The 17,618-nt window shown below is 40.4% G+C and overlaps 3 protein-coding genes across 4 annotated transcripts; 1 reads left to right on the top strand and 2 right to left on the bottom strand.

The window, feature by feature from the left end:
• The first annotated feature begins 1,518 nt into the window (after positions 1-1,518).
• On the top strand, positions 1,519-5,314 carry chmp5b (charged multivesicular body protein 5b). Its single transcript, XM_038730177.1, has 8 exons — positions 1,519-1,680; positions 2,329-2,433; positions 3,038-3,084; positions 3,243-3,336; positions 3,432-3,503; positions 3,871-3,979; positions 4,763-4,878; positions 4,973-5,314. The coding sequence occupies exons 1-8, from the start codon at positions 1,612-1,614 to the stop codon at positions 5,021-5,023; spliced, it is 663 nt and encodes a 220-aa protein (XP_038586105.1). The 5' UTR covers positions 1,519-1,611; the 3' UTR covers positions 5,024-5,314.
• Positions 5,315-5,350: 36 nt separating this feature from the next.
• On the bottom strand, positions 5,351-10,995 carry fastkd3 (FAST kinase domains 3). The gene is made up of 7 exons (XM_038730167.1): positions 10,836-10,995; positions 9,037-10,506; positions 8,631-8,716; positions 6,665-6,839; positions 6,505-6,574; positions 5,705-5,819; positions 5,351-5,537 (listed from the first exon to the last, which is right to left on the bottom strand). The coding sequence occupies exons 1-7, from the start codon at positions 10,978-10,980 to the stop codon at positions 5,439-5,441; spliced, it is 2,160 nt and encodes a 719-aa protein (XP_038586095.1). The 5' UTR covers positions 10,981-10,995; the 3' UTR covers positions 5,351-5,438.
• Positions 10,996-13,762: 2,767 nt separating this feature from the next.
• Positions 13,763-16,818, bottom strand: myl12.1 (myosin, light chain 12, genome duplicate 1). 2 transcript variants are annotated; one of them, XM_038730146.1, is made up of 4 exons: positions 16,671-16,818; positions 15,004-15,205; positions 14,600-14,761; positions 14,148-14,320 (listed from the first exon to the last, which is right to left on the bottom strand). In XM_038730146.1, the coding sequence occupies exons 2-4, from the start codon at positions 15,185-15,187 to the stop codon at positions 14,148-14,150; spliced, it is 519 nt and encodes a 172-aa protein (XP_038586074.1). In that variant the 5' UTR covers positions 15,188-15,205; positions 16,671-16,818. The 2 variants fall into 2 exon arrangements, with proteins under 2 accessions (XP_038586084.1, XP_038586074.1); XM_038730156.1 differs by lacking the exon at positions 16,671-16,818 and having other exon boundaries at positions 13,763-14,320; positions 15,004-15,187.
• Positions 16,819-17,618: the final 800 nt, after the last annotated feature.

Genomic DNA, 17,618 nt, shown 5'->3' with positions numbered 1-17,618 from the left:
CCAACAGCAGTATTGATCGAAACATCCTGTGTGTGAAGTGCTTAACATTAAAGAAAGTTTAACAAATCCACCTTGGTTCTCTTCAAGCTCTTGTTGTTGTTTTTAGTTTTGTAAGCAGTGAGTGATAGATGCTGCCAGAAATTTCTTACTGTCTTTGATCTTATTTCAGAAGAGAACGCGACCCCCTCACATCGGCACATTTGAATCACAGTTTAATATAAGTTTAGTTTATAGATAAGTTTCTGCACAGAGGTGAGTTTTAGGCCCCATCCACACTACTGCGTTTTGCTACGTTGCACCTCCAGAATACAATGGTGAAAACGAAGACCTAAGACGGAGAAGTTTGGAACCGCTGCCGACCTCATTTTGCGTTTCAAAACTCCGGAGGGCGTTTTAGTGAAGACGGCCCAAAACCGAGGACTTTAGAAACGATGACACAGCCGCTCACGCTCGGCTCTGTGATTGGGTCTTATAGCCTAAGTCATGCAAAGCAGAAACACGATGCTACTGACCGGGCTTTTGACATGGTATTTTTATTAAAATATTCTGTACCGTGCAAATAACAATTATCTGCCACACTTGCACTGTGCATGTCGGTGTTTACTTTGCAACGACTCTGTTTTGCGCCGCCACACTCCAGTGTTACATTCAGTTAACAGTCCCAGCTGGTGCATGCAACGAAACCTGCTCTGATTCTTCCTCTGTATTTATTTATTATTTCGCCAAATCTTCTGTAACTACGGAAGAGACCATCTGCTTCATGTTTACACTGGCCTGCATGCCCAGTGTACCTGAATGGCCAATAGATGTGTGTTTTCAGTCGTTTTAATATAGACGGAGATCAACTCCAAAATACAGCTAAAACGCTGATGTGGACCGAGATCGTATTCGTTTCAATAGTAATTTTGTAAACTAAAACGGAGTAGTGTGTATGGGGCCTTAGTTGGAGGTTGTAAGTCCTCTGCAGGTTATTTTGTGTTTTACTGTAAACCCGCAGCTCCCTCCAGAGGAAGGAAAATGTAACTATTACAATCAACAGTCTGTGGTCTGATTTAAAAAATAAATCCCAGAATGATTGATAGTAGCATGCACATAACTGGACATATGCAGAAGGTTCACTGCAGCATTAGCAATCTATTTATTGGCTGAGAATTGATTGCTAACACAAAATATTTTAGTTTTATTTATGCCCATTACAACAGCTCTTTCTGTTGCAGTTAGAAGCTGCTTTCTCCTTTGCTAAGAGGTCCATATAATCTTTGGATATGGATATATATATATATATATGTAATCTGTGCTATATTGTTGCTTTCTGTTTACATAAAATAATATAAAAATTAGGTAAGAGGCACATATTCGAGCACAACAGCAGATATAGAAAAGAAGAAGCAATGAAAAGATACAAACAAAAACATAATTTGTACAAACACAAACAAACACAAACATAATTGTTAGCACTGTGGAGGGCGCGGCTGCGTGCGTAATAATCACGTGGCTCCCCTGACGTCATCTCAAAGTCTCTTCCGGGTGTTTTCCTTCAGCTGGACGGCGGACGGTGACAGTGAACTACCGCAGCTTTCTCTACGTGTTTAAGCCTTAATTTTTGCCAAAATGAACCGTATATTTGGCAGCGGGAAACCCAAAGCGCCACCGCCGAACCTCACTGACTGCATAGGAACCGTGAGTTTGTTCCTGAAACAACTTTTTGAACGCTGTGTTGAACAAAGTAAACAAAGATGGATCCTTCTCGGCTCGGGTTAAGCTAACTGTTAGCTAACTTTTATGAGCAGAAAACAGGCCAGCGTTTGCCATATTTTACTGCCATGTCGTCTAAATAAACGAGCCTACTAGTTAAGAGTTAATTAATAATTGGTGACATTATTGATAGCAGGCAGACTTATCACATTAGGGCTTTTATTTTTCTCCTAACACAGTGTATTGATGGTAGCAGCCGTTGGTATTTAAACAAAACAGTCTGTTCAGATAATGAATCTATTAGATCATTTTGGGCAGGAATTTGAGCTATTAAACTGGCAAACAACAGAAACCTTGTCAGTCTGTCAGTGAAATGACTGACATCAACCGGTTAGACAGGTTATATGTCTAGGCAGAGCTATGATCAGCTAACTGGGGTAGGGGAAGACTCACATGATATGGCAGGTTTAATGGTACTAAGTAGCCTCAAAGAAGAGGAGAAGCCTTCTGTGCAGTCCAGCAGTTGGTTTGAATTTATTTTGAAAGATCCATACTAAGATTATCCTACTGTTATTGATCAGTTGTCATACAAATGTTGTCATACAAATGTCCTGTTCTGCTTATTGCTTCAAGGTTGATTCTCGGACAGAGTCTGTTGACAAGAAGATCGCCAGACTAGATGCTGAACTTGTGAAATACAAGGATCAGATGAAAAAGATGAGAGATGGGCCCTCAAAGGTGAGATTTATTGTCCAATCTTGCTGTAAAACAAGGACTTTGGTTATTCTCTTGAAATCCTTAATCATGCGCTAGCTGTGGGACCAAAAGTCTATTGAATTCATATATATAAATATAAAGTGAGCATTTACAAATCTCTTTTTATTATAACACACAAAATGTTGGTGTTTTTAAGTGGACTGTTGTTAAAAAGAAGATTGTAAGAAGCAAGTTTGTGAGTGCCTGTACTTGTATACTGTCAAACAGATTATTATTATAATATGGCCTCCTTCAGTACTGATACCAAAATTATACTTTTCCAATAACTTACTGCGAGAAATGTAAAAATATTTTCTACAAACCTTTTTTTTTTTTAATCCTAGTATACAAAATAAGTCAGACTTCTCAAAAGTTAAATGCAGCTGCACAAGCACTTTGCTGTAACAAAGTGGAGTCTAAAATTGGGAACAATCTGATCAAAGTAAACGAAACTGTGAATCTTGACAGTTTCTGAAATGTTTCGGTTGGTACTTAAACAGTATTGTTCAGTATCTGCCTTATTCATCACATACGTGTGTCCAGTTCATGTTGGTCATCAGTTGGTGTCATTTTTTTCATTTACCAGAACATGGTCAAGCAAAAGGCGATGAGAGTTCTGAAGCAGAAGAGAATGTAAGTCATTTTTTTTCCCAAAGCGAGTGTGTTTATATTATTAAACATGTCAAATTAACTTGATAAGCTTCAAGTGTTTTCCCTTTCCCTATCGATCACAGCTACTCTCTGTCAACTGCTGTGAAAGTCTAACCGTATGTCATCATTATGTTTTCCAGGTATGAGGGCCAGAGAGATAACCTCATGCAGCAGTCGTTCAACATGGAACAAGCAAACTACACAATCCAGACCCTTAAAGACACTAAAACCACAGTAAGAGATTAACTTATCTACCTATGATTAGTGATAACACAATAGCTGAAGACGATGTGGCTTTCTGCTGACTTTTGCCTCTTCTTTTTTTTTAGGTTGATGCCATGAAGACCGGCCTTAAAGAAATGAAGAAAGCATACAAGAATGTGAAAATTGATAAGATTGAGGTACTGGTACTGGTACTATATTGACTACATATTTACTCCAATAGGAGGTCCATAGTAGCTGTCAGCAGATGAGATGCCATCATTGTAAATAATTATGTATTTATTTAAAGGTAATGCACCCTTTATTCTCCTATCCCACTATTCACACAGAAATAGTATTGAAGTGTTGAGGGTCACCACACATGGTTCAAAGCTCAGAACCACAACATTTTATTGGCAATTAAGTCACTGGTGTAGATAAAACAATGTTTTAGATGTGAGCTTGCAATAATGTGTTGGACTTTCATTAACCTTTTGTTCATCATTCAGCAAAATTTAAGTCTTACAGAGGTGATGGATGAATTATAAAACATTTGAACTCCTTCAGGATATTCAAGATCAACTGGAGGATATGATGGAGGACGCCAATGAAATCCAGGAGGCGATGGGCAGAAGCTATGGCACGCCTGACATCGATGAGGAGGACTTGGAAGCAGGTCAGTAAAATGCTTACAACCAGGATTTTAGTGTATCACTGAGGGGCATAAAGAGCAACCACAGCATGCAGCTTACGAATAGGATGTACTAGAGCTGGGCTACAAAACAATAATGATAATTATTGCAATATAATTTTCCTCAATGACAATATAATAAATGTTAAATATATCGTCAATAAATATTTGGTTTAATTCATTTGAATCACAGACAAATTAGCACTTAATCTTTCTATTAAAATGTTTATTTTGTTGACAAGGGACTGGAAAAATATTTACTAATCATTTGTTGAAAAAAGATTTTATCGTAATAGTTTTGAATATTCTACCTCAGATTTGTTGAGTGATCTGCTGTTTGGCATCAAGTGTTTGTCATCAAATGTTATTCACATTCTGACCATAAAGAAAAGTTTAACCATATAATTAACCATCTGGTTCCTTCGATTTTCATTCAGAAACAAAAATCAGGCTTTAAATTTGAAAGAAATAGCGATTTGACTTATATATCGTGACAATTATAGATATTGAATTGTATGAAATTATTTTATCGTGCTAACATTAGCCTAGCCCTAGGATGTACCATATATGGTTATATCATCCTCCAAAGTAAATCTTAGTCACTCTGTATGTCATGTTCTCCCTCCTGGGGTGAGTGTTGTATGTTGTTGTCATCAAGGCCATTTGATTATTACTCACGCAGCCACACCCTCCAAGGTGCTCTGCTGTTTTGTATTACACACAAGTGCTTCTAGTGACTGTCACCTGAAACTGTTGGTGTGTTCACAGAGTTGGACGCTTTGGGAGACGAGCTCCTAATGGACGACGACAGCTCCTACCTGGATGAAGCTTCTACAGCTCCTTCCATCCCACAGGGCCTGCCCGGAGAAAAGTCAACCAGCAGGGTACTTCAGTTTTAGCAATTTTCAGTTTTGTATTGAGTTTTCTCAATATCTTACAGAGCTTTCATTAAGTGGCATGCTTCCTTTTGTGTTTCAGGATGGTGTTCTGGTGGACGAGTTTGGCCTTCCTCAGATTCCTGCTACATGAAGGAGCAACACTCGTGCTAGTTTTACATGTTTTGTAGAATTTTTTGTATTTATCTAACTGACACTCCCAGCCTTTGAGTGCAGCATTGAAATTCTAAGCTTCTTCTATCCAATGAATGATGGAAACTTTAGCTTAAAAGCAGGCATCTTTAATTAAAGCTGATTATTATTCTATGAATGAGCTCATGTCATATGTATCTGAGGTGACTATTGGAATTGGGATTCTCTTAACTTGTACAGTTTCTGCAGCATTGAGTTGCCAAGAACAAAATAAATTATATTTTTCCAATGATCCTTAACTTCTTGTGGTACCATTGATGTCATTTAAAAGTTGGTATTTATACAAAAGTCACTTTATTGTCAAGTTAAACAGGTGAAAGTGCATAATCAATAACTTAAACACACTCATTTTATCATCACCAGCTCAGCCTATAAGTATGAGGGAAGATTTTCTGGTGCAGATACTCTACCACGCTGGTCTTGTGTTGTAGTTTTTCAAATTCATAGTAAGGAATCTAGGAAACAAAAAACCCTTATTCAGTCATTTCATAAAGATTAAACATATAGGAATCTATAGAATACAAACATCTAACATTAGGGCAGATGTATATCTGGCAGAAAAGGCCCAAAGAATATACATTGCTGATTATGTAAAGCATAAAATTGAGGGTGAGGGTCTAACCTGAACAACTTCATATCCCAGAAGCCTCAGATGTCGCTGCTTGATGGCTTCTTTTCCAAGTAGCTGCCTCTTGCTTGTAGTGAATCTCGTCTGTCCATCAATACAAAGCGCAATCCTGCAACAAACATCAGACGACCCAGTGTGTTTAAACCTGTTATTAAAATCACTCTGTTTGACCATCCAGTAGTGTTGTAATCAAGACCAGAGTTTATCAATACTGAGACAAGAGCAAGACCGAGGGAGGGCGAGACCGAGTCAAGACCAAGACCAGTTCCCCACATTACATGACACACAATAAGATGTGGAACAAGATCATAGCTACTTGTCAAACTGATCTGAAAGATCCACATTCCCATTAAAACACCCACATACAAACACTAAGAGCTGAAATCAACTTAACCATCTTTATTCAACACTCCATGCTGACCATTGCGGGGACAGTCGTTAACAACAAATTTTTAATTATTGATTGCATTTAAAGCAGTACGTTTTATAGCCAAACAAAGTTGGGTTGTTAACAAATAACACAGACAATGCACAAGTAATTTATTGATATTTCCAAAGTTATGGACTTGAAATAAAATCCAGAGACCTCAATGTTCGAGACCGAGACAAGACAGAGTACAAATGCGGTCGAGTCCGAGACGAGACCATCAAAAGTGGTCTTAAGACCAGTCTCGAGACCAAGACCGTTCTCGAGTACTACAACACTACCATCCAGCTCGCAAAGATGAACCCTACCTTTAGTGCATCAAAAATCTCAAGTGTAGCGACCTTGTATGACACATAAAACCACTTACCTTTTGTATACATCATCAATTTGACTGGCAGGCAGTACGTATCCCTCCTCATCAAGTTTGATCTCCACATCTACAAGAACAAAAACGAACATTAAGCCCTTGACAGGTAGACTCAAGAAAACATTTAGGAGATAACCAGCTGTTAATGTGTGTGCGTTACCGAGTGTGTAGCAGTACGGAGTCAGAACTTTGGATCCGAAGTATGAACGAGCCCCGAGCAAATCCACCAATCCAGTTTTCACAGTGTTGTACAGATGTGCGTCCACCGGCGTCTCCAGAGAGCGTCCGGACATGAGGAACGACTTGACACGGTACTTTGGAAGTAGCCTGGGACCCTGGAAGAGTTGACAGAAGGTGTGTGAAGGAACAAACTAATTCGCAGTTCACACTTAACATTATAAATTTGGCTGTTGTTACATTCCAACAAAATCCATCCAACAACCTGGAAGATAAGCAAATCTGTACAATGTGTCAGAAAATATGGTCTATTTTGTTTTCTATTTTCCATGGAACCCTGTAATCTATTGTTTCAGATAAAAAACTGGAGAGAAAAAAACGTAGCAGGATAAACATTTGTTTTTTTATTCTGCTATTCAATGCAAAATGTATTTGAAATTGTGAACACGTGTTAACTGCATGTTAAGATTAATGTCTATATTTTAGTAAAATATCTTAGTCTACAGTCTGTATTGGAAGTGTAGAAAGTGACTAGGACAGCCTGTCCAGTGGCCTGTACTACAAAGGGAGTTCAGCCTACTCAAGAGTTAACTCGGGGTTATCAGCCAAACTCAGGATTGACAAACTCTGACCGCCTACACTGGAGTTAAACGGTGACGATGGTGGATAAGATGTTGGTTAGTCGAGTCCATGTTAACCTGGTGTTAACTTAAATGGAGTTGGTGCATGTTCGCATAAAAAGCGGTGTGTTTGGCAGAGTTATTCGGAACGGCACATGCTCCATATTACTCCAAAGGAAAGCACGTTGGTAGTGTCAGGAAATTATGAATGTAGACAAGTTAACGGCTAAATCTAATATGGTGGCGGACGACAAACCCAGGGAGGCTTGTTGGAGTAACTTTGTAGCCTAATTATCTTCCCAGTGTTCTTATTGTAGTTCAAATCTCTATTATGTATTTAATGGACTCTTCTTTTATGTGTAATATGATTAAGATGTAAAGGTAAAACTGCACATAAGGTCCACTGTAATAGAAAAAAAGGAGCCAGCGGAGAGGGGTAATAATCCGAGAGAAAACTTAATTTCCAACTTAACTTGCAAGTAAAAAACTTGAATATTCTCTGACATGATAGTCACACATTTATGAGAGAAACATTACTTTGCAAGGCTGCAACATCACACACTACATGGCAGACGTGTGTGTGTGATGTTGCAGCCTTGCATGCATTGGAAAGTTATATTAAACTTTGCAATCGGATTTAGCAGTGACAAAATAGCCTACTCCTGAGTTTAGCCCGCAATCACTATCATGCACCTTAGAGACTTTCCCTTGGATAGGGCGTATTCAGAAGAAAACACCAGAGTGATTTTCGATTGTTTATGACATTAATTTCCGATTTTTCTTCTTGTAAACTTCACATAGGATTTTTTTTGCTCGGTTATTAGTCTAACCCTCAACCTGGCTCCCTATTTTTTGGACACGTAAAATAGTCTATCTAAATGTGTGAAAACACATCTAAACATATTTTATTAAGTGGTGTGTATTAATATCCTACTTCTCATCATTAACACTGAGTACAGATGTGGTGTGTAGTCCACGTGCAGGGTAACCTCGAGTTAACCACGAACAAAACCTGCTCGGAGCAGTTCAGAGATGCGGTGTAAATTGCCATGCCAACAGACCTCGGGTAACTTCTATCCATCCACCTTTCATAGTACAGATTAACCGGGAAGTTACACCCGACGTCACAAAGTTACTCCTGAAGTTACCTGCATAAACCAGTTACCCCGCTTAGTAGTACAGGCCACTGGTCTCATCACGCATAGCTGGAATGCACTGAACCTTGCATACTGATGACATGTTAAGTAAGAGGGTGTGTATTCAGGTTTTCTGACTGAGCATTACTCGTTTGTCATTCTGGCCTCATCTTTAACCGCTGATATATTTTACCTTATAGAAAGGACACTCCAACTTCAAAGTCATGTAGAGCTGGGTCAGCTGTGCCAGGAGGATCCGGTCGATTCCTGTTCCCTGCTCTGAAAAACAGTCAATTTTGTTTGTTAGTTTATTCAATTGTATCTATCTAGTGAATGTTTATATGTATGTATGTATGTATGTATGTATGTATATGAACCAATATCACAAATCTGCCTCAGAAAGTTACAATCTGTTCAGTTTATGTCAATTCAAATTAGGAATAATTCCCTAAAATGCCCATTTAACTACGAAAAAAAGATGCCACATGTACAGAATAGATTGTAGAAGGATAAACACAACACCATACCTGCTACAATATCGGACACTTTTAATCGTGAAAAGCTTGTACACATCACAGGTGTCTGACAGAATGTGTTACCTTGCAGCTGCTGGAGGAAGTAACTGCTGAAAACTTTGGAGACAAAGTTAACGGGGAACCTTTCCACCAGGGTGCAGGAGTGGAGCAGGTTGAGCAGCGTTCGAGGCTGGAAGTGTGAGAAGCGTGTGTGCAGGATGTTCTCAACTTTCCTGAATACATCGCCAGCGTTGGGAGGAAGGTAGCCGACCTTTCCGAGAGCCATGATGTGCCTGGCCACCTGGCTGGTGCTGTAGTCGTCTGCTCGGTACACAAAGCTCTCCGCAACGGCATCAAACACAGTCGTAGACAGGATGTTCCTCCGGCCAAAGAACTGAATGACCTTGGTAACTGTCTCTGGGTGGGAGGTGAAGGTCATTGTGGGCACGTACCTCTCCATCGCCTCCACAAAGTAATGATCGCTGTGACCAAAGTGCATCAGAGCGCCAAGCACAACGGTGAGCTCCTCATCAGTGAAGTGAGGTACGTGTCGTACGGCCTGCTTGCACAGATTGATCACAAGAGGCATGGCCTGCGTCTGATTCAGGGCCACGAGAGCACTAAGCAGCCTGCTGACAGCAGCAGGGTCCATGCGGGAGGTGACTGTCACAGCGTGGGTGTGCATAGCATTCAGCAGGTCCCGGTATCTCCCATCTATACCCACACCGCCTTGCAGAAATCTATAAACAGCAATGAGATCTGCTACGCTCCACTGGGAAGGCTCCTGCTTCTGGATTTGCTCCATCACCTGCTCCAGCATCACACATCGAGGACCCTCCATAGCCAGCATCGCCTGGCCCAGGGTGCACAGCTGCCCAACGCTCATGTTCCCTCTATCTAGCCTCTCCTGGCTCTCAGACGCCAGCCGCACCATCAGCGTGCTCCAAGGATCCAAGAAGAGGCGCGTACAAGCCAGCAGAGCTGATACGAGCCCAGCATCCGTCAGCCGCCTAGAGTCCTGCTCCAGCTGGAAGCACAGAGATCTGATGGTGTCCTTCTCCAGCACTGTAGGATCCTTCAGAGAGTTACCCTCCCGCTCCAGGTCGGCCACACGGTGAAGTGCTGCTGCAGCCATGGTGTCAGACATGATCTCCACTGAGCGCAGCAGTGTAAAGACCTGCCTGGATGAGGAGCAGCTCCCTATACGCTGCTGGAAAGCCTGCTCTTCTGCAGCTGTGGGCCGGTGCAGCTGGGTCAGACGGAACCGAGGGCCTGAATCTCTGTGGAGCCGTACAGAGCTGCTAGCGACGAAGGACGGCTCCCTGACGATGGTGGTCAGGCTCCTCATCCCGCAGTCCGGCCGGAGCTTCCTGCAGCCCTGGGTCAGGATGCAGCCGCCGGCTGAGGTACAAAGGCAGGCTACACATAAGGGCTGACCTACACTGCTGGTACTCAGGAGCCTGGTGGGGCAGACAGGTCCAGGAGGGTAACGTTGAATCCCGAACTGCCCAAACAGAGGAAATCTCTGGATGAGCTTCAGAGCCATGAGTCCAGCTGGTAATGAAAATATAAAACTTTAAAAACAAGAACGCATTTTAAGGGGTTTCTTGAAGACACAAACTCAAACAGGTAAGTTAACTAGAACAATACTATTAGCAGCGAGGACTTCTCAGCCCCTCTTCCTTACTCTTTCCGTTAGTTACCTAACTACCTTGTACACAACCTTGAGGTTGCTGTTAGCTAACGCTAGCTACTTAGCTGCTAGCTAGCATAGAAGAGTTGCACTGCTCTGATTAGCACATTTCAAGGCTGACATTTCGTCTCAGTGTATTAGAGTGATAAATAAACAACAAATTACAAGATTATACCGACTCGATGCATACCTGGCCTTTCCGAAAACGGCAAACGGTCACAGAACCGCTGCCAGGGCAGAGACACGCTCCTAACGTGGGTCCGTGATAATCGCGAGGCGTTCAAGGCATCTCGTAAGTCTCCAATTCGGCACTTGAGGTGGGATTTGTGTTTCATGCGATGCGACGTTAGTCGGAATTAAAATGATCATGAAACGTTAACAGAAATATTGCCGAAATATCAAGCAATGTTCATCCACAACGGTAGAAGAAAGAGTTAAGCTATAATATAGGGAGGTGTTGTTTCAATCGTAGTCATTCTTTACCGTGGCCTAAACTGCTCCCATGATGTTCACACCTCAAATTTTACATCCCGATAAATTGGGATATCGCAGAAAAAATGTATACGATCACCACATCACTTTCTCAAATCATAATGACTTCTTGACCTTTTGGGGACTTCAGGTATATGTTTTCCGACAGCATTTGAAGGCAGCTTCATTCAGTTTGAAACTTAATTCAGACACTAGAGGAAGCTGCTCTAGGGAATAGACTGTATGTTAACACCTTCACTGGACTTCAAGTGCCTTCAAAAGTTGAGACTAGAGAGTCCTCCTAGAGAGTGGTGGAAGTACTCAGATCCTTACTTAAGGGGAAACAACAATACTACGGTGGAAAAATAGGCCTTCTCTTGTCTCATGTAAAACTCCTGTGTTCGAAATTATATTTGAATAAAAGTGCACAAGTATTACTAGCAAAATGTATTTAAAGTGGCAAAAGTATAAGTACTCAATATGCAAAATGGCCACTTTCATATTGTTAAATTGTGGAGCCTTCTGCTCAGAAGATCATTGGTACCCATCTCCTGAGCATCAAATAGATAGATACTTTATATCTTATATATTTAGATATATACTTTATTTATCCCGAGGGAAATTCAAGTATCCAGTAGCATACGAAATATACATACATTAAACCTATATTAAAATAAAATTAAAATAACTTATAACACAGTAGCCACAGTAAAACAGTGCAAAAACAGCAAACAGTGCAAACGGAGTGCAGATGGAAGTAAAGAGTACAGATTTTGTCTATTGTCCTCCCTGCCATGACTATGAGCTGTTGTACAGTCTAATGGCTAGGGGGACGAAAGAGTTTTTAAGTCTGTTGGTGGAGTTGGGCTGGGACAGCAGTCTACCACTGAACACACTCCTCTGCCCGATGAAGGTGTTGTGCAGAGGGTGGTGGGCGTTGTCCAGTATGGACAGCAGTTTGTCCAGGGTCCTTCTTTCTGCCACTGTCACCAGAGAGTCCAGCTCTGAGCCCACCACTGAGCCAGCTCTCCTCACCAGTCTGCCCAGTCGACCGGCATCTCTCTTCTTGCTGCTTCCTCCCCAGCAAACTACAGCATAAAAGAGGACACTGGCCACCATAGACTGGTAAAACATCAGTGATATCAGTGAGGTGAGGTGCCTATAGCCCAAAGGATATTAATTAAATGGCCGCAACACCAGACTGCAGAGCAGCTTTTCCCCCCCAAGCTATCAGACTTCTAAACTCAAATTCATCCTCAGCATGCTCCATTGAATATAGTTTATTTCCGTTTACCTTTTTATGATTACTTTTCTATTACTGTATATTGTTTCCTACATGTATATATACATATATATATATATTTTTTGTGGATTCAAAATAATATATCAAACACATTATTAGTTTTCATTGCCTTCTTGTTCTTAATCGTAGTGCAGTATTGATGGTGAAAAGTGTCCAATGTGTGGTTTAGAGTCCCTGTCCATGTGTTCTTCTGAATGTGGAATTTCCCCAATAACAAAACCAACTGTAAAATAAATAATTTTTCTTCAAAACATAAGAATGTCTTTTTCCTGAAGTTGAATTGTTTGCCCACTTTTTGCTTTTTATATAAAGTTCAACATCCAACCAAAAATTGCTCCATACATTGATATAACAAATGTCAAATTTATACTTCTTGTAGTTAACAGAAAATGTAAGAATACTCAATAGAAATTCTAAATCTCTCAAAGTCTTTTTACCGGATATATACACAATGTAATATTTTAAAGGAAACCTCTTCTAATTAATTAGACAGGATTTGTCTCCAATTAGCCAAGTTTTCTGCCAATTAATATCTCCATAAAGTGTCTACCTGAAGACAGAATTACATCTTGTGTGCAGCTCCTCGTGTACACTTATTCTTAGTAATGTCAACTTCTCCCAGGAATATACTACTATTAAGTGGTTGGACATATGCAGATTATTCACACAAGATAAATATTTTTTCTGGACTTCAGGGGCTGTTCATTTTGTGGTGGTGAAATGTACAGCTTTATTATTTTAAGTACATGCCCTCACAGATATCCCAGCAGTGCTTCTGCATATCTCCAGCCTGAGTTAAATGTAAAAATCAAAATAGCTACCAACTATAGCAGTTAAATGTAGCGAAGTAAGAAGTACAGCATGTCCCTCTGAAACATAGTGTAAAGTAGTATAAATAAGGCATGTTTAACACCTCAAAACTGTACTTTAGTAAATGTTAATTATCACCACTACTCCTTGATAAATAACTTTTTGGTATTAAACAGTGTAAATTCTGAGCGGCTGACAGTCATAGGAAGGGATTAACTTTATCCTCACATCTGTTACATAAGGACTTCACCATTATGTTCAGGTGATCATTGGCCAGTTTCCCGTCTCTCTATGGGGTTGATATCAACAGTGCCACAAAAATGCACCCTAGTTTTCAGAGTAGGTTGTTCATGTGGGCTCTGCATTTACCCTTTTACAGAAAGACTTCACTAGAGCTAGTCAGCACACGCTGAGAGAATGTTGAGTAGGGAGGGAGACTTGTTAAGACTCGACCGGTACCCTGGGGGGGAGGGGGGGGTTATATAAGCATTTTAGTTATACCACTGGAAAAATAAAGACAGAATAATGCGACACTTATTTCAGTTGTCATTTATGGAAGGGAAACAGTCAGCAAAATACAACTTGATAGAGGGCTTTATTTAAAAAGTTTATATTATAAAATGTAAAAATTCAGCTAAACCCAATCACATGAATTGCAAAGACTTATCCCTTAGAGCTTCCAAGGTGCTGCCATTTCACATCTTTACCTGACAGGAAAAAACATTTCACAACCTATTACAAGTTTTTCCTTCTCATTAGAGATGTGTACATTTGGCAACTAGAAGTTAACAAACAAGTGGATAGATATTGCTTTGGTTTGTTCAAATGGGGGTTTACACTGGAGAAACATGCAGCACGGTGATCTAGCTGACGAGAGTGGGGAAGAGGGTGGAAAGAAATATGCTGGTATATGGCTCTTTAATCGTCCTTATCCTTGGCACCGTGCTTTAGGATACGTGTGAACTCCACATAGTTGAAGTTGCTTTTCTTGTCGATGGGGGCCTCCCTGAAAAGCTCGTCCACCTCCTCATCTGTAAACCGGTCACCCATTGTTGTGAGCAGCTCTCTGAGGTAATCTTCCTGGATGAAACCTGAGGGGGGAAAATAGACAGATAAGAAGGCTCCGGCAGCCTGAAAACACATCAGAATCATTTCCTAAAGCATTTCCATTCACTTGCAGAGATGCAATTACCGTTTTAGGCAAGGCAACTTTATATAACACCTTTCTGCTGCAATTGCTTCATATAATAAAAAGGTAATTAAAACCTTATTTTAAAGGTTCCCCTCAAGCCACTTTCCTCTTTAAACTGTCCTCTACAGCAACAAGGAGTTTCTCTCAAAAAGAAAAGGTTGTAACAGACGGAAGTTACCTGTCCCCTCCTCATCAAAGCAAGCAAATGCGTTTCTGATCACATCCTCGGGGTCTGTGCCATTGAGCTTTTCCCCAAACATGGTGAGGAACATGGTGAAGTTGATGGGACCAGGAGCTTCCATCATCATGGCCTCCAGGTACTCATCAGTTGGATTCTTCCCTATATTTAAAAAAAAAAAAAAAAAAAAAAAAGACAAAAAGGTATAGTGCACTTAAAAGTCTGAAGGGTTTAAAATACAGAATTGGTTTTAAGTACAAGTGACATAAAACAACTAATGAAAATGTATGTTTGCCTGTAGAACTTGTTTGCAAACAGTGGGTGCACACCCAGTTGAGTTAAGCGCACAACTGCTTACAGCTTCTTACTGACATGTTGAGCATCTCAGAGACTCTTCTACTCACCCAGTGAGGCGAGCATGTCGTGAAGGTCCTCTTTGTCAACAAACCCATCACGGTTCTGGTCAATCATGTTGAAGGCCTCCTTGAACTCCTGAATCTGTGACTGGTCAAACATAGCGAAGACATTGGAGGTGGCGCGCTGAGGGCGCTTCTTTGTGGTCTTTCCCTTGGCCCTTTTGCTCGACATTTTGACTGTTTTTAATACCTGTGGAAATAAATTTATATTTTACCGGCCTGCAATTGTTAGTTTACAAATCCTGCAGCCAGGAACTTAAAACAAGCATTTTCAAATCTTGCAGCAGCTCAGTGGGAGTGGGTGACTGAAAACTGACATCCTTTCCACTGCTTTTATAGCTGATGTTTAGACCTTCCTCAAACACAATGACAGAACAGCAGCAGTAGAGACAGTGCAGGAAACAGATAAAGTATAGGCTTGGCCTGATAAGACAGACAAAAGATGAGACCTGTGAAAGAGACAATCTGATCAGAAGGTCCAGTGGACCATGCAGATTCTCAAAATAAGATTTCGTCATTCGTGCACACCAGTCAGTGGCAGGATATTCAAATTCTCTGGCAATGATTCCCCAGTGTGGTGTCCCTCTCACTGAGCTATAAATGGAAATGTTCCTCATCTTTCTAGGTTGATCAGCTCACTGCCTTCACAGAGGGCAGGAAAACGTAGTGATGTGAGAACAGATGCCCATATCAGGCAATGTCTTTCCATTGGGTATTGTACAGTCCATAGCTTGGCCTTGTATTGAGACACTGTCAATATGGTGAAATGGCTAGATATTATCTAGGACACCAGTCATTATAAAGCCTCCATGAATGTCCAGTGACATTAATGTCAATGGGCTTCAACCAACTAGTTTTAATTAACAATGGATATATTTGATTTAATACTTCAGCATAGTGTATAAACAGCTTCAAATTGCTTTTTTGTTCGACTGATAAAGTGGGAAATTTACAATGAAAAAACAAAAGACACAGTATTCTGACATCTGAACAGCAAATTGCTTGAAAAACGACTTTATTTTATGATTTTTCGTCGTCTTTATAGTTGAAAGCACCAATTGCCAGGTTTAACACACAAAAGTATTGATAGGGGTATTCATTTTAAAAAGGTAACGTGATCATCATTATCTTTGCTTGTGTTACGCATTGTTACCGATAACAAAATCAATTTCTCCTCATGTCAATTTGTTTTAGGACGGGATCTTACCACAACTCTTGGCGCATTAGTAATACCATAGCTATGTTAAGTACGTAACGTTACAGTCAATTGTTTGCGGCCTAGTTTTAGCTACATTAAATATTAAGTGTGCTTCCAGCTGTGAACGTTAGCCCACTAAAGTTACACACACGGAGCAGTCGCTGAAGTTACCCACGTTCACAGGCAAGTTTTCAATTTATAAAGCTAACAGTTAACTTTACATGATATCCTGCTTTTTAACGAGGCATTTGAGATCACTGCGTTAGCTATCGCGTCATTAGCCGCGCAGCTAACAGTTAGCCGTGTTTTCAAAGCAGTCAAACAGCCAAAATGGTGCACAGATATAACGTTAAGCCTTTAGTATCGCCAGCAGATGCGTTGTATCCTGATAGCAAAGCATTTGTACTGTAGCTAACGCGTTAGACAGAAAAGTGAAGAGTTAAAAACACAGTCTTACCTGACAACAACCCGATACTTGTCAGCTAGCCCGATGCTGCTTTTTTCTCAACCACCGCCCTTCACTTCCTGATGTTGTAAAGAACATTCAGAACAAACCAACCGAGGAAAATAGGGAGGGTCATCAAGTACGAAACCATTATTACATGCTTGGGAAAACTATTCATACGTTTTTTCCAGTTGTAATATTATAATTAATTACACTTCACTAATGTATATTGGAAAATAGATCCTAATAATTAATTATTAGTGGTGATACAATACTTAATCTACTTTCACACCCCCGGTGGATTAAATTCCACAAACACTCCTTTGCCTGCGTTGACATTCCTGCATATGCCCTTTTAAGGGCAGAATACAAAGTCCTCTGCCCTGTGGAAATAAGGCAAAGTAAAACTTAAATGATTCCCGTGGGGGGAAATGGGCGTTACCACCAATAACGCAAACATACCAGCGAATTAATATTTAGTGTCATATTAAATGTTTTTGTTATTTAATAAATGATGCCAATCAGATGTAAGTATTAGCAAATTAAGTTGATACTGTTTGTCAGGGAAAATAGTGTATTGCTTTTACTTTATTGGGGTCATTTGGATGACTTAAAGACCTACATATGCATCTCAGCTGGACCCTCTTTTGTGGTATGTGGCAGTTGTCTTAACCTCTGTATGTTGTTTGTATTGTATTGCAGTAAAAATGTTTTTATGCTGCCTTCTTGGCCAAATTTCTCATGAAATAAAGAGAGTTTCTCACCTGGTTAAATAAAGTGAAAGAAGATAAAAATAAATGGAAGTTAATCTAGTGAAACCAAAACAATAAAAGGAAAAATGTTGATGCGAAGGATAATTATAGATAGCACTGGTTCAGAGTCAGACAACAGTTGCTACCCCTGTCAGTGCTCTAAAGGAAGGCTTAGATGTGGAGCTATTGACTCAGAGGTTAAAACAGG

This window comes from Micropterus salmoides, unplaced genomic scaffold (assembly GCF_014851395.1).
Source record: "Micropterus salmoides isolate LMB-PRFRI ecotype aquatic unplaced genomic scaffold, ASM1485139v1 Ms_hic_scaffold_1, whole genome shotgun sequence".
NCBI lineage: Eukaryota > Metazoa > Chordata > Actinopteri > Centrarchiformes > Centrarchidae > Micropterus > Micropterus salmoides.
The sequence above is the reverse complement of the archived record's forward strand: the minus strand, read 5'-3'. Positions and strand labels throughout refer to the sequence as shown.

What these genes read in the sequence shown, in the direction of transcription:
- myl12.1 (XM_038730146.1), bottom strand. Translation starts at nt 15,187, where the DNA reads ATGTCGAGCAAAAGGGCCAAGGGAAAGACCACAAAGAAGCGCCCTCAG. An exon ending in CGACATGCTCGCCTCACTGG is followed by an intron (nt 14,762 to 15,003) that starts GTGAGTAGAAGA and finishes TTTTAAATATAG; the next exon opens with GGAAGAATCCAACTGATGAG. An exon ending in CTTTGATGAGGAGGGGACAG is followed by an intron (nt 14,321 to 14,599) that starts GTAACTTCCGTC and finishes TTCCCCCCTCAG; the next exon opens with GTTTCATCCAGGAAGATTAC.
- fastkd3 (XM_038730167.1), bottom strand. Translation starts at nt 10,980, where the DNA reads ATGAAACACAAATCCCACCTCAAGTGCCGAATTGGAGACTTACGAGAT. An exon ending in CTTCCTCCAGCAGCTGCAAG is followed by an intron (nt 8,717 to 9,036) that starts GTAACACATTCT and finishes ACTGTTTTTCAG; the next exon opens with AGCAGGGAACAGGAATCGAC. An exon ending in TCCGTACTGCTACACACTCG is followed by an intron (nt 6,575 to 6,664) that starts GTAACGCACACA and finishes TTGTTCTTGTAG; the next exon opens with ATGTGGAGATCAAACTTGAT.
- chmp5b (XM_038730177.1), top strand. Translation starts at nt 1,612, where the DNA reads ATGAACCGTATATTTGGCAGCGGGAAACCCAAAGCGCCACCGCCGAAC. An exon ending in TGAGGAGGACTTGGAAGCAG is followed by an intron (nt 3,980 to 4,762) that starts GTCAGTAAAATG and finishes GTGTGTTCACAG; the next exon opens with AGTTGGACGCTTTGGGAGAC. An exon ending in GAGAAAAGTCAACCAGCAGG is followed by an intron (nt 4,879 to 4,972) that starts GTACTTCAGTTT and finishes TTTGTGTTTCAG; the next exon opens with GATGGTGTTCTGGTGGACGA.